Consider the following 15,727-nt stretch of genomic DNA (forward strand, 5'->3'; position numbering starts at 1 on the left):
CCCGTTCTGACCTTTGAAGTAGATTTTATAGAAGAAAACTTAGTAATTCGCTCTCTAGGCAGACTGATCCCCCATTATGTACATCACACCATTATCATCAACAATGAATCTGAGAATCATAAAAGTTGGAAAAGACCTCTAAGATCATTGAGTCCAACTGTTAACTCAGCACTATGGTGCTGTCCAATAAACCATATCTACAAGTGCCACACCCGTACACCTTTTGAATACTTCCAGGGATGGTGATTCCATTACTTCCCTGGGCAGCCTATTCCAATGCCTGACCACCCCTTCAGTCAAGAAATTTTTCTCAATATCCAGTCTAAACCTCCCCTGGTTCACCTTGTGGCCAGTTCCTCTCATCCTGCCGCTTGTTACCTGGGAGAAGAGACTGACCCCCAGTGAAGTGCTTTTCAGAAGAGACTGACCCCCACTGAACTGTATGTTGCTGAGTGCCACAGTGAAATTGGGATGCACAAGACATGACTGATTTCCACTGAGATGTGTCCTTTTAATTTATGAAAAACTGTTGTCACTCTTCTCTTGTTTATCTTAGAAGGGTCTGAGTGCAACTTGCTGTGGGTTTTTTTTTAGGGTCACTGGATGCAGTCAATGCTCTCCCCTGGTGTTTTTCAAATGCAAAGATCAAGAACAGTGACAGTCCTCACCACTGCAAACAAGATGGGAGAAGTCCTGTGCCCCTGCAATATGTGGAGTTGCTTGTTCTTTGATGGACACAGTTTAACACATCATAGATTAACCACTGTAGTTTTCTGTTCTCCTCAAGGTATCAGAAGTCAGGAGTACTTCCCCAGGACTGTGCTGCTCTCAGAGCAAGACAGGGGGTTGAAAGCATGGGGTACTTAATAAAATTAACAATTTTAGTTGAAGTCAATATACTTTTGTGTCACTGATTAATGTTGATCCTCTGTCACATGGAAAAGACCTGTCACCCACACTTCCCACCCCCTCCAATTCTGTTTTTTTCTCTACTGGCACAAGAAACCCAACACAATTTGATAGCATCTCTTGATAAACATCCAGCATTGGTGGAGCTCATTCGAACTGCAAAGCAAGACAATACACAGATGAACTAAATCCAGACAGGTAGCAACAGTTAAAGATTGAGTATGCATTCAGGATGTTATCTTACTGTAAGCATGTAAGCCTGTTTTTCATCTCAAAATTCTGAGATGTTGAATTGGTAGAGATAATATTGCCCAACTTGGTGAGGCATTTTGAAATTCCTTGAAAAATAAAAGACCTTATGCTGGTGTGGTATGGAGACAAATACCCAAGGTAACTTATCTTTAGCTATTGTTATGAGAGCAAGCAACTAATTAGTAGGGCATTCCCCTGGTAATAAGTTACTCTGTGATTTTTTGGTAAGAATTGAGAAGTTGTGTTGTATTTCATAGGACACAATGTCTGTGTTTCAGAACATCTCAAACTACAACATGCAGCAATTTCCCATTCTTCTTAAGCAAGGTTGATAGTCGTATTTATATAAACATTTTCACAACATATAATTTGTGCCACTGTCTAAAGTGAAGTACTTCACAAAATGCTTTGGTAAATCTTGCAAATTCCCCTTGTGTTGAGAAAATTAATCTCCTAAATATTTTTCCTTTTTATGACTGTATATACTGAGACTTTTTTTTTGTAGCAATGTAGGATCTAATTCCACTTTTCAAAGTCTGCCAAGCACACTATTGCATGAAAATATTTTCCTTTCTCTTTCTCTTTTCTATTTCGCCAACAGTGATTCAAGCAGAAAGACCTGGTTCAGGATGCTTCTACTTGTTGGCTGTCACTTTTGCCAGTTTTCAGAAGGCTTCTGAAAGGCTGGCCAGTCTTAAAAGTATAATAAATCCTTGGTGTGCATCACTCAACGTACCTGAATTAACATGGAAATGAATTCATGATGTGGCTATAATGAAAACACTTTCATTCCAGAACTTTATCTTCACTTCTGGCAGCCCATGAACCGTATCGTCTAAGAGCACACTGCATAGCTAGAGAATGCTGATTTTCCTCTTAGGAGAGTGTTTGCAACTGTGGCAGCATCCATTTTTCTTGCACTCTCCCTTTTTTATCTTTTGTGATGATGAGGAGGAGTTAAAAGAAAGGCTTTTTTGCCCTAATTTTGATATTTCTAGGCTTCTTGTAACTGTTCTTTGGTTGCCTATATCCTATACCCATACTGTTCCTTTACTGGACATGTGTGCATTGCATTCCTCGAAGATGACTTTATTTTGGTTGCAAAATACATAATTTTTATTATTAATCAGTGGACACGCACTATTTTCTGAGGGTGGTTTTTTCCTCTTTGATTTATTTATCTTTCTCTCACTTTCATCAGTTTTCATGGCCCTTTGGGCAGCCTCTTGCTGTTTCTGTGAACCTTTTTCCTTAGCAGCACTACTGCCTTTTTTTAGCCTTACAGCATTTGTAATCAGTTACCATCTTTGTTCTGCTCTCTATCCAAAATCATTTGCTTTTTGTTTCTTCCTTCCTACTTTCATCTTCAAAGTCACATTGCTAAAGCTGATTCAGGCTTCTGTGTCTTGCCTGATGATAAAATGACAAACCAAACCTGAGAAAAGAGGTTCCAGTATACTCAGGGGAACAGAAGAAGAGAGGAGAAGCACTGAATCACCTCCTTAACAATGGAACTGCTTTACCTGAAGGCTGAAAAACATCTCAGGGTTAGATACCAACAGACAGTAGTCGGGATTCTGGCTTAAAGCAGATAGAATTTCTAATAGAAAACCAGAGTGGAAAGAAAGGAAGCAGTATCTTTTGTGGCAGCGAAGGGAATACATGCAGGAAGGTTTTACAGTTGACAAGAAGGTCAACACAACATCAACTCTTTCACTTGAAATTGCATAATCCAGTATTAGATGTTGTCCAGATAAGTAAGAAAAAGATTAGGCATTGACTAAATTACTGAAGGCCAGAAACTGTTGTATTTATGAGGTAGCACAACTAGGGTTTGCATAGCAGTCAGTATTCTCAGCATTTCCTTGTGGCACAATTCTACTGTGAATTATATCAAGCACAGTGCTATCCTAATGTGGCTGTGTTGTTTCTCATACCAGGATTAGATAATTTAGAATAAATTTTGATACCTCCAATGTTCCCTGTATAGAAAGACTGGATTTTCTGGTTTTATATGGTTAAGGAAAACTGATTAACAAACCTTGACCAGGTCAAGTGAAATACCATTCACAGAGATTCGATATGGTGGACAGGAGTATGCATGAACCTGTTGACCAAGGTAAGGTTATGCACAAGCTTAGTAACACAGCACCCGAAAATAGGATATTCCTGGTTTTCAGGTATATCCAAGTAAAGCATTCCTAATTACACCATCCACTACATTTTAGCCCTTTTACTCAATAACTGGCAAATTCAAGTGCTGGTGAGCTTGTAGTCTACCATCACATCAGTAAATATGTGGTCTCTAGGATTTTCTCACTGCAGTAACTTACATTTTCCTCTCATCTTCATGCTCTTCTTTTTCTCTGCCTTTTCCTGTAAATATCAGCCTGTGAAATTTCAGCTTTACTCAGCATCACCTATTTTTCTACAGAACCTCTGTGATCTTCATTCTTTGGATTCTGTGCTGGATGGATCACCTCACTAGGAACTTAGTAATTCATTGGCATGGTTCTTGTTTGACAATACCTCCTTCGATTTTCAGGCTCTGCACACTCCTCTTCAAAGCACCATCTTTCAATCACTCACTCTCCCTGGCCATTTGCATTGATTCATCCTTTAAACAAACTACATTCTGAAATTTCTTTGCTCTCCTTATCCACTGCTCCTTTCCTGTTCTCTTCCTCATGATTATGGTTTTCCTTTCCAGTAACTTTTCTGATTTTTCAGTAGAAAAAAAATACTGCCTCTTCGTCTTCTTCAGCCTTTATCTCTAACATCTCTTAGACTGGTTTCTAGCTTAAATACCACAATTTTACTTTTTCACCACTGTTTGCATCTCTATCATGAGAAACTCTTAATTGATCTCCTCCTTGGAAGTACTGCCAAGTCTCCTCTCTCTGCTTCCTCAAGTCAAATTGACAATTTATTCAAACAAAGAAATAGGTATTTTCTGACTAAAATCAGACTCTTCCCAATTCTCCCCTCAGAGAATGCATTGTTGCTTATAGCTTCTCTGCACCTATTTCCTTCATGCCCCCTCTTTTTTCTCTTTCATCAGAGATAAAATTGTAATTTATCTGTCTTTTTTAATGATTCTCCTCCCCTTTTTTCCCTTTCACCATGATTTCTGGCACTAAAATAGCTTTTGCAAAGCAATGTTCAGTTTCTGTCAAAGGAATCCAAAACTCCATAGATGTTTCACATGTCTCTATTTTTTAACAGGTAATTACTCACTTGAAATCACTTCCCAACCCCATTTATGTTTAGGTTCTAACCAAACCCTTGTTTAGAATCTGTATGCCATCAATTCTTCCACCCTTTTCTTCTCAGCAAAATTCATACAGACACTGTGAATTCCCCAAAACTGTTCTCAAAACCATTCCAACTGAGTAACTGTGTCGCATTTTTTTCACAGCACGCAAGTCTTTGTAATGTCTGCTCGTGCATATACTCGCTTATATTTTTTCATGTGTGTCCTTTAATTAGTGTGTAATAGCAGGCAGACTAATGAAAAGAGCTCAGGTAAGGGCTGCATAAGTCCTTACTTTGTAAATTCCAAGCATGAACGTACAAAAAAAAGAAGAAAGGATGCCCTGATTACAAGACAAGGATACCAACTATTACTGCTTAAGTAAAAAAGAAAAACAAACAAACCAAGAACATCAGAACCAAACTGAGTCTTTTGGTTCTGGTAGGCAGATGACTAGGACTGAAATCCTTAATTGAGATAAAGCATGAACCCCTGAATGGTCTAACATCTTAATCCAAAAGAGATCCCACTGTGAAAAAAAAAAAAAAGAAAAAAGAAAAAGATTCACTGCAGATGAAGTTATCATTGCAAAGAACACAGATCTTTCAAGAATCATCTAAAACTACCTGGAAATGCTATGTGAGAGACTGAGAAATCAACACTTGTTGTGTCAGAGAAAAATGCTGCTCTGGGAAACATAGTGATTTAGTTCACTAACATCACTAGAAGATCACTATCTGTAAAATTCAAATTGAAATAGCTCTTGGCATAAGCGTAAGGTGAAACTAGAAACTGAACCTGAAACTAGAAGCTCAAACTGAAGATAGTAAGCACCAGAATATAAATACAGAGCTACTGCACATACACTGACAAAAAAAAAAATCTTGCAGCAATGAAGCTATTTAAGAAAATTTAGCCTATTTAAGAAATGTGGTAAACACTGAAGGAGGTACTGCAAATTAACACTGCTGTTGCTGAACTTCTACTCATGTGTGATAGAGTATATTGGACAAGCCAGTAACATCAAAATTATACCCACAAAACAGCTGGCATGACTGGAGAGAATAGTAAGAATTTCTACCCATACACACAATACATGAAAATGAAGACAGATAGAAGGTGGAGCACTTATGGGAGTGTGAGTTTATGGAAGTCATTGAGGATTATGCAGGTCAGTATCACTTTGGGGAACAACTCATGGATGTGATGGAAAGATACAAGAAAAACAACTAGGAAAGAACCAAAGAATTGAAGGTGATGCTGCTATGCAGACGTATGCAACAAGCAACCAGCAAAACAGAAAATCCATTTCCTACATGGGAAAGGGATTGATCAGGTCATGGATAACTTAGGCACCAGACTTCAGATGTAAAACCTTTCTTTCTGTTTTTTGGAAAAGGCTGTTGAGATTGGAGGGGAGGAAGTAGGGAGGAACGGAAGACAGAAGTGGGCTGCTGAAGTGTTTTAATGGATTCCTAAACATATCAGCCCAGTGACAAACATTCTCCCTGCATATCGACAAAACAGGTACACTGAAGCCAAAAATGGTGCAAATATTGCTACAAACATCTGTCTTTTGGAAGAATTACCTATAATTAACCAGAGACAATATACTTTCATATTTATACTGGGTTTTCCTCTTCTTGTGACACATTTTTCTCTAAACATTAAATGCCATGGGCATTTCCTAAAACCCCAGCAAAGTGAATAAGGAAGATTTAATTCCTTCTGTTCTTTGTTTCATTCTTTCTTTAAATTGCTTTCTCCACCTTGACATTTTTCTCTCCCTCTCAGGTGATCCCAGAGGTAAGATTTATGTTTACAACTGATGGTTTATGATTAAGACATTGAACTTTGGTCACTGAATTAGTACTGTCTGTAGGTTCAAAAATCTGCCAGCCACGCACGAATCCCCAAGGGACCCCCCATAACCAGGGTGACGACTGGCGACGAATGCAGGCTGTAACCCTTAAGCAGTAGCATCCCCCAGTGGCCCTAGTTATCACTGCAGTGCACTTTTGGGGATATTTTTAGGCTCTGTAACTATCAATGTAAATGTAAATTCAATTCAAGTCCCTCAGAACTAGCCAGTACTCAGAAGTCTGTTGAGCTCAGTAGAGAACCATATATATTTGATGAAACAATTTATTTCCAGTCACTGAATATATCACATGTGTATTGCAAAACACATAGTTGTAAAAGCAGGATGATTTTTTTTTTTTTTAACACGTTCAAAAAGGGGGAAAAGTCAGACCAAAAGAAAGTAAAACTCTTTATTGGAAAGCCTTCTTGAAGAAGACAAAATAGGTTTAGGGTTTGTTCCAAGAATATTATGTTCTACAGCTATTTTTGGCTTTTTTACAAGGTCAGGACTCAAGAAAAGGATACTATAGCAACCATCAATTTTTAATCTGCCTTTTGATTGAAGTTCACATACTTAGAAAATACAGACCATCATGTATATTGACTTAGAATTCTAAATCAAAAATTCCTGCCTGGTATTTCATTAACCCAATCAAAATTCAACCATGTTCTCATAAAAAAAACCAAGAACATACCAGCCACTGTTCTTAAACCCAGCCCTTTGCAAAACAATCCAAAATTGCACTCACTGGGACTGCTTTCCCTATGTCCTAAATGAACTCAGTCACTGGCAAAAGGTGAAGTAATGGAGTACTGCAAAACATCACTGGAAGGGATAGAGAATAGGAGGAGGCAGAAGGGCAGACAAATGATGCACAGATAAGACAAATATGGGGTGCTTGCACCTACCCAGCTCCCTCCCACTCCAGAAGCACAGCAGTCACATTGCACCAGCCCTGTATTTGTGCTGACTTAGTGGAGAGGGGATGGAGGGGGAAGGATGTGCAAGGCTGCTGGGTGAAGAGCCAGAGCAGCACTTCTGCAAAACACTTCTGTATGGGATGAAAAAAAGGAATTTTCTCTTGTTAATATTGGAACCCTCCAGTTACTTCTAATGCTGCAGCACGGGAAATGAAGGGTTGTTAATTAAAACAACCCATCTGAAAATCAGTGGGATTTCTACACTAGCTTGAAATTCAGCAGGGGATTATGAGCAGTGCAGAGCAGAAATCGATGAACGTTTTTGTTGTCTCTGTATCAGAATCTCACCAGACCTGACATCACATGACCCCAAAGAGGTGACATGGTGTTATCCAGCAGGTCAGTCCAGCGGGCCCGTGGTGTCACATAGTTCTTTTCCTCCTCTCACCCTTGTCACAATAGCTGAGGACATCTAGCAGAGTTTTATAACAGATGCATCCTTCCACCTTCTGGCAGCAGTGTAAAGCACTGAATACTTGAGACAAGGGGAAAAAATACCCCAAACCTAATCCCCAGAACATATGTGCCTTGTCAGTAATTTAAGGGCTAAATGCTGGGTCCTTCCTTTGAGGTAACCAAAGGGAAATCTGTCTTTCTCAGTATCTCTGAATCTGATCCTTCATGAGCAGCAGTCAGCCCAGTGTGTGAATGTGCTAACTGAGACATGACAAACCCGTGTAACACCTCTTGCTGATACTCTGTTATTCTGTGGTTAAGGCTCATGAGGGTTTTGAAAGGAAGTTTATTTTTGCAAGCTGCTGAGTGCTGACTATGACGTGGGGCAGCTTTCACTTAGGCAAATGTCTTAACTTTTGTTAAGGCTCTTGGACAGACAGGCTATTACTGTAGCATTTACAAGGAAAGCCGTGTAGATACGCTTGGCTTAGGCTATTCAGTGAAAGTACATGTCGAAGGTTTTAACAAAAAATGGATGGCTATGGTTCAGCACAAAAGGAGAAGGCAGCTTTTTGTCTTGGCAGACACTCCCTTTCTTTTTGCTAAAACCATTTCAGAGGTCCTGAACAACGCTCCTTATAGGTTACTATCGCTACCTAAAACACAGGGGCTGATACTCAGCATGACAAATCAGTTCTGTGTAGTTCAGACATCTATCTCTGCCACTTACATGAAGTGGATGATTCTGAAAAAGACAGCAACCATCATAATGAAAACATACATTATGATACAATGTGTTACACAGCACTGAAAATTAATCTTGCTGCTAAAGAAATGAAAAATGCACAATAAACACATTACCCGAAATTAAAACCGGTTCTGACCAAATCTCCAGAGCCTTTAAAGTTGTAACAATGATTTCCTATTTATATGGACTGCACGAATTCTCAGGTGATTCCCTGTGGAGATCTGTATGAATACTTTTTCCAGAGCTGAGGAAAGGAAAATAGGTAGCTATAATGGAACTGCAGGAGCAGCCAAGCAGTAGATTGATTCAACAGGAGAAATTCAATGTATCCCAAAGGATTTCCTAGGATTTTCTCTCCTGCTGCTTAGGGCACAATTTGGTGTAATGAGAAACTGAAGATTCTGTTTCAGGTGTGTCAAAGCTTGTAGTGATGACTTGAAGGTATAAAGAAAAAGAAAAAACTGAAAATCTCTCTTAAATAATGCTTTTGGGTGAGGAGAGAATAAGGACAAGCTCTACAAGGTGCAAAAAAAGTCAAATATCTCATGTAAATAATTATTACCTTAAGAGATACTAACTGGATGCACAGTCGAATCCTTTCCTTCCTCTCCAAACTGCTGCATTAAACAGCTTGAAAACTATGGTACACTTCAGCAAGCAAAACAGAGAAAGCTTTATTAAATTATCTGGTAAAATTGCACTTGGTCTCACTGTAATCTCTGCTCTCAGAAATGTCTGCAGAAAAAAATGCTCCATTTTCAGTTGTGAATAACTGAGTTAACAAGTTATAAAAAAACCAAGCCAACCCAAAACAAGTGAGGTTTGGGTTTTTTACTTAATAAGGGAATATTTAAACAGGCAGACTACTCTGTTCATCTGAAGTGTGCCACAAGGTAGAACACTGGCAGGAAGCATGTACTGCTGCAGTACTACATAAGCCCTGTTTAAAAGGTTAAGTGGGACATGCACAACATGAATTTCACCCTGAAGAAATGTGAAAATTTGTAGGCACTCATGTCCTCCTCTATGAAAAGGAATAGTCATTATGAACACAGAGCTACTCCACAGCTGTGATGTACCATAGCCTATGCAGGTTTTATCAACAATCACTTTTTAGTGAAAGCTCTGAAACACTATGTTCTTCAAGTGAAGCCCTGAGTTTTATTCAGAAGCAGGCTGCCATGTGGAATTTCCTCAGGTGAAATGCTGAATGCTGATGGCATCTCCATTTGATTAGGGAAAATACGTAACATCTGAAATGTTCATATTCACAGCAGAGCATATTGTTCAGCTCTAGCACACCCCTCACACTTCTCAACATCACATGTTGCACTGAAACATCACGTGGTGCACCAAGAGAAGAAATAGGTGCTCTAAGAAATACCTCACCAAGAATGAATATTCATGTGTGAATGGCATTATCTCTGGACACTCAGCACAGGCTTACACTTAGTTACAAACAATGGAACTATTCAGAACCCAAAGATGTGAGTCTTAAAGCTTTTAGAGAAGCAGAAGCACCTGCCCTTTCTCTACTGGATGACCAAAGTTGCATTACAGCCCCAGGTTCCAATCAATTTCAAGCCTTACCACATGATGTATGATCTCCTAGACTATCCTTCCGTATCAACAAATGACCATCATACTCAGAAACTCTCCCAGCACATAGCACAGGAGAAAGTATTGACCAGGTGAGAAGAGAAGCAAGTACTTCACCACCTTGACCTCTTCCTAAAATAAGGACCAGGAGCTTTTTAATTTCCAGTTGAAATTGCATTTTGCAAGATTTTTTTATTCTTTCTGTAAACTCTATGTATAGCGTATATGGAGAATATACATTATTTCAACCAGCTACCTGTCCCTCACTTTCACCCTATCTCAGCATAAAACACTGATACCCTCATGTCAATGGAGCCTGAAAGTCGGCTTCTGACCAGGGATGTGGCAGCATCTGAACATGTGAAAAAGCAAGGGATAATAACCAGCTTTTATTATTATAGTTCCTGTTATCCTTTTATTTGCTTTCAGCCTGACTGTGAAAGCAGAATGAGAGTTCTGCCTCATTCATTAACCTAGAAATCAATGCAAGATATACACAAGAAATAAAAACAGTAAGAAGCATCAAGATGAAGTGCAGTCTTCACTTTTAATGAGACAGCCAGCTCTCCCCCATCTTTGGAAGCAGCTGAACCAATTACGCCCCTTACCTGTATGGTTCCAGAGTCCTGCTGCCATAATACAATGCTTCTTCCCAAGATTCAAGGTTAATACAGGCATCCATGGCACAGTCAAGCATTTTCAGCTGATAGATATTTGTATCTGGTAGATGACCCTCATTGCTGCTCAAGAGATTCTGGCATCTCGCCAGAACATGCTTCCATTCTGTTATTGGCCTTAGTTAAAGAAATATATTTAATCAAACAAAAATACAACTTCTAAATGCTATTTAGCAAGGAGTAAGAGCTACAAAGCATTAAAATAGAAAAGTTGCCATCATTCCAGACTCTGCTACAATTCTTGAAAATACTTAAATAGAGAAGTGGTAGTTTAGGTAACTGTGCTTCATTTATATGTAGCAAAACAATTTCTAAATAAGGCAGTATTTTAGCAATAAATGGCAAAAGAAAGAGGACAAATTACAAGGATATTTTAATACATAACAGAAATTCATATAACTTTTATTTAAGTACTGAAACATTATTTACTTAAGATACTACAGTTCTTAAAGCCAGGGGCAAGAGTCCATGGAAATGTGTCTTTAAAAAAGCCCCAGCACTAAAAAAAGATATAATGACTCATTCTTTTAAGTTGTTCAAAATTTTGTTTAGAATTCTCATGAAATTAGAACCTTTTCTTAAAATTAATTCATTTTCTTTCTCCTTGAAACAGTCATAAAGAGCACTGTGATTTTTTTTCATGTACAGCTGCATGTTTCATGCATGAGAAAGAAAAGCATCACAGTTTTGATGTCTAACTGTAATTCAGGACTAATGATCTTGGCAGTAAAGGAGATTTTCACCTTCAATGCTACAAGAAGATTTTTTTGTGAGTTTGGAATGGAGGAAAGATAACCTTGCTTTCACTTTTTTTAGATATTACTTAGCACACATCACTTTTCTCATTACATTCTACACTGATTTGACTTCTCTGTGGACCAGATTCTTCTCTCTCTGACCACACCTAATCTGAACCCCAATATTTGCATTTTTCAAATGAGTATTACCACCTGTGATTGTACCCCTGGGAGTCCCAGAATGCAAGCAGTCTAAACACCAAAAAGATACCACTCACATAAGTAAGAAAAAATGAAATAAAGAAAAAATTAGACTTACAGTAAGAGAAGTAATAACATTGATTGTATTATAGCCCTTTCCACACAATCAGCTCAAGGAAGCCCAGCAGTTAGTTATCTTCACTAATTACTCCAAGTACTATTCACACTAATCCAGCAATGAATTTAAAGTGTACCATGACAAACCTGTGATGAAGTAATTAGTCCATCTTGAACATGGGAATATTTACATACTTAAATTTAAGAATGTGACCACCGTGGGCCAGGATTTATAGCATGGCTGTTACAAGGCTAAACTAATTATTTGTGAATTGCTCTCATGCCCTTGGATTGAAAGAGCCATATAAGGGAAGGAATGTGTTATTATAAAATTGCACCTTAACCTTTATATCTTTGGCAAACATCCATGTATTCTTTACAACTGATTAAGGACAGAAAAACAGAAGAATGAGGGATGTTATTTCCACTTGATACAATTTTTGTAGAAAGTACAAACCACTGACTTTCTTGAAAGATTACCATTTTAGCTGATGCACAGTATGTCTGCTTTTACTTCTCATTATTCTGCTTTGTTCACTCACTATCATCTAATAGCAGATGTGCTATAAAACAAAACCTGTTTGGACCAAATTTGCAGGTATATAAAACTGCAAACTAGAAAACCTGCCATCAGCTGCAAAAGTACCAAAGAGCTGCCTGTCCTGCATCTGCCCAGGAGTAGAGGAGGACTGCCTCAAGCAGATCTAACAGTGGATTTAGCACTACAACACTGCATCAGTTACAATCAGTAGGTCAGACTGTGAGAGTCACCAACTTTCTCTACTGTAGAAACTGTTGGGTTAATTTGTTAAAAAAAATTATATATGCAGGAACTAATAACTGTGTGCCTCAGTCTGCCAGGAAGGTTTTCTACTCATTATTGGCAAGTGGAAAAAAGTCAAGTTCCCTCTTCAAGTACTGCACTCACCACCACATGTCAGTTAGCTCTGGTATTGTGGTGCAGTAAATGTGGAAGTAAAGATGACACATTTCAAATAGCCCATGACTGAGAACAGAAGCTGAACAGAAAACAATAGATTTTTCCAACCAGTCCTGATATATTATATTACCATGCATTTGATTAATTTTTAATTATCAGTTAAATCAGTAATCTTAATTAAAGACACTTGCAAAATACATTAATGCAATTTTTCCTGCAATTAAATACAGGAGCATTAAATAGGACCAGTATTCTGACTGCATAGTTTCAGTATAAGAACTATTGCAACTTCAGGTTGCATATCTATAATTTAACATGCAGGTTGAATCATGGGCCCTGAAGATCTATTTCAGTACTGTCTGTTTCAATCCAGTGACTACAGAGGAACTTAAAACAGACTAGAAACTATGTGAAATTAAAGCAAGGTGAGATGAGTGTTTCCCCTTTGTTAAAAAATTAATCTCTCTGGATTAGAAAGAAACAAACTCAGTGTAATGGGTTGGGTTTTTTGTTACTGTGTAAATTGTGATCACTTGTTTCCAGCCTGGAATATAATTATGCAAACTTGTTTTTCATGCTGCCGAAAAGGAGTACTGGAAGATTAAATTCTTTCCAGCTTGAGAGAAAACCCATGTTTCTCAAAAAGGCAAGGCATCTTGCCACAATGGGCCAAATTCCCAGTCAGGGAAATTCCACCAAACAGACCAAGATAAGAAAGAGCTCAACAAACCCATACTATTCTAGTAAAAATCTCCACTGCTCTTCTGTTCGTCTTTTCTTGGTTGCTGCTGTTCACTAATTTCTTTAATTGGACTGAATATCTACATGACAGCCATTAGACTCCAGTTCTGTTTATTAGTGCAAGATAATTTCATTCAATTTGCTTAATTACCAATTATTATTATATATTATTAAATCTTATTTTAATGATGCTATAATGTCTGCTGTGAACCTGACTGTGATTATTTCCTTGTTATTGTCATTGATGTGCAAAGAATGAGAACCTGTAAATGTTCACACTGAGAGTAACAGAACAAAGAATTTAACAACATTCCAGACTAAGCTTTCTTTCATTTAGAAGTGGATTTATATGAAATGGTGGGCTGTGATAGCACAAATACAAAGCAGAGCCAAAATATCCCTGTACGTGCTTGGTAGTTACTATTCCTGCCATGAAGCAGTTCCATTCCAAGTAATCAGAGACTCTATTATTAATACAATTAAGAATATTACACATTTTAAACATCGAATGAATTAAAAAACATTACAATAAAAAGAATGTAAATGTAAGGAAATTAATCTCAAGAGAAACTGTGTACTAAGGGGCTCTTTTCACAACTGAATGACAGACTGTAGCCTGTCACTGAAAGGATACCTTCTTTCGATTTTGGATATCTCACTTCATTTACAGCATCTTTGACTGCTTTCCAGGCATGGTCTTCACCGGCCAATTTCTCAGCATCCTGGTTAATGGAAACAAATGCATTTAATGAGAAAAACAGTAAAATGAGAATATGAAGTAATGATGAAAAATAGGGTAAAAGGATTTCACTGTTAAAACCTACTTGTGGAGACTGTATTGCTATTTTTTGTAAACACAAAAAAAAACATTTCACCTGGAATTCATACTCACTCTGTCTTCATAAGTAAATGAGATGATATAAAGAAAAATGAGTGCAAAGTTGGAAACATTAAACACTCAAATCAGATATTAAGTTTGCAACAAGGACTATGATCAAACAGAAAAAAAGAAATAATAGCATGTGATTTTTACTATCAAAATGCATTGAGGAGATCAAATTCTTTCAGAGACTTGCTCCCTAAGACTTCTCTTAAGCACACTGTAGGAAGGATTTCGCAAATAATTTTGATTAACTGCATGGTGATTATAGAGACAAACAGTGGGAGTCTACACTCATCCATTACAGTTATAAGGTTAGAGGAGAAGTCTACAACTCAGAAAAAAGCTGAACTTTCATTTTATAACTCCTTACTATTTCTTCCCTATTCCATCAGATTCTACAAACAGCTACATTTTCCCATCGCTTTGTCATAAAGAAAGCAAAAAATGATTAATGGCTACAGCAGTAAAGAGAAAGTTTCCTATTTCAACTCTCTAGCAGTGACTAACTGAACCTTAGGCAAACCACTTGGAACAAATTTATTAAAGCATCTACAGACACAGTTAAGCATCTTGAGGGATTTCCAAAAGCATCTAGTTCTTCAATTTCCATTGCTATAGCACTTAAATACCTTTAAAAATCTGGCCTGTATTACACTGCAGTTCATTACCTCTCTCCCCTTATAAAAGGCCCTACGACTTTGCAGAAGAGGTTTTTTAAGTGCAAAGTCTTGCAGGAGTGTTTTAAATACAGTTCTAAAAAGATCAGCCTTCAGCAGGGGTAGAGGCCTGCAGAGGAACAGAGAAAGTATGTTAAAATCTAACCAAGCACTTTGTAACCAACAGGTGCTCACCAGGAATCACAGAAGTACCTCCACTGAAAAGCCCATAATCTGTAAATGCCTAGAATTGCACCATTTTCTTATTCCACTGCAGCACATTTGCCATAAATTCAGAAATATTTACAGTAAGAATCAGCACTCAGTTTCACATTTAATTTGCAGTTTTGTCTTTCCATCTGCTTCATGAAGCAGCAGACCTCTGTGGATTCCTGGGATGATTAAATCAAGATTAAATCAAGGTTGTTCTCAGCTGCCTTACCCCTCTGTAGGGCCTTACAAGGAGGGAGGCCTGACCCCACTGCATTTTGAACATGAACTTCCCTTACAATCAGTTCTCTGATCAAAATGATCACCTGGAAATAATTTTGTGCAGAGATGAATTTGCCACCAAAAGGCACAAGGTGAATGTTAGGACAAACCCGCTCATATCACAGAAATTTTATCAGCACACTGAACCTGCCCAGCCCTCTTCCAGCTTTGCAGTAGATAGATACTGAATGTCTTAGTGCCAACGTAACCTCTACTGATTTTTATGGGACTACATCTACTCCTGAACACAGCCGGTTAACCTACAACAATCTCTCTAAAATG

General features: G+C 38.0%; 1 protein-coding gene across 9 annotated transcripts in view; it reads right to left on the minus strand.

Moving 5' to 3' along the window:
- SMYD3 (SET and MYND domain containing 3) overlaps positions 1–15,727 on the minus strand; it is a 397,286-nt gene that overhangs the window by 35,780 nt on the left and 345,779 nt on the right. For all 9 annotated transcript variants that reach the window (XM_039569870.1, XM_039569868.1, XM_039569866.1 and 6 more), the window contains 2 exons: positions 14,049–14,136; positions 10,610–10,784 (listed from right to left, as the gene is read on the minus strand). In XM_039569870.1, coding sequence (XP_039425804.1) covers positions 10,610–10,784; positions 14,049–14,136 — 263 coding nt within the window. The remainder of the gene's footprint in view (positions 1–10,609; positions 10,785–14,048; positions 14,137–15,727) is intronic.

This window comes from Corvus cornix, chromosome 3 (genome assembly GCF_000738735.6).
Source record: "Corvus cornix cornix isolate S_Up_H32 chromosome 3, ASM73873v5, whole genome shotgun sequence".
NCBI lineage: Eukaryota > Metazoa > Chordata > Aves > Passeriformes > Corvidae > Corvus > Corvus cornix.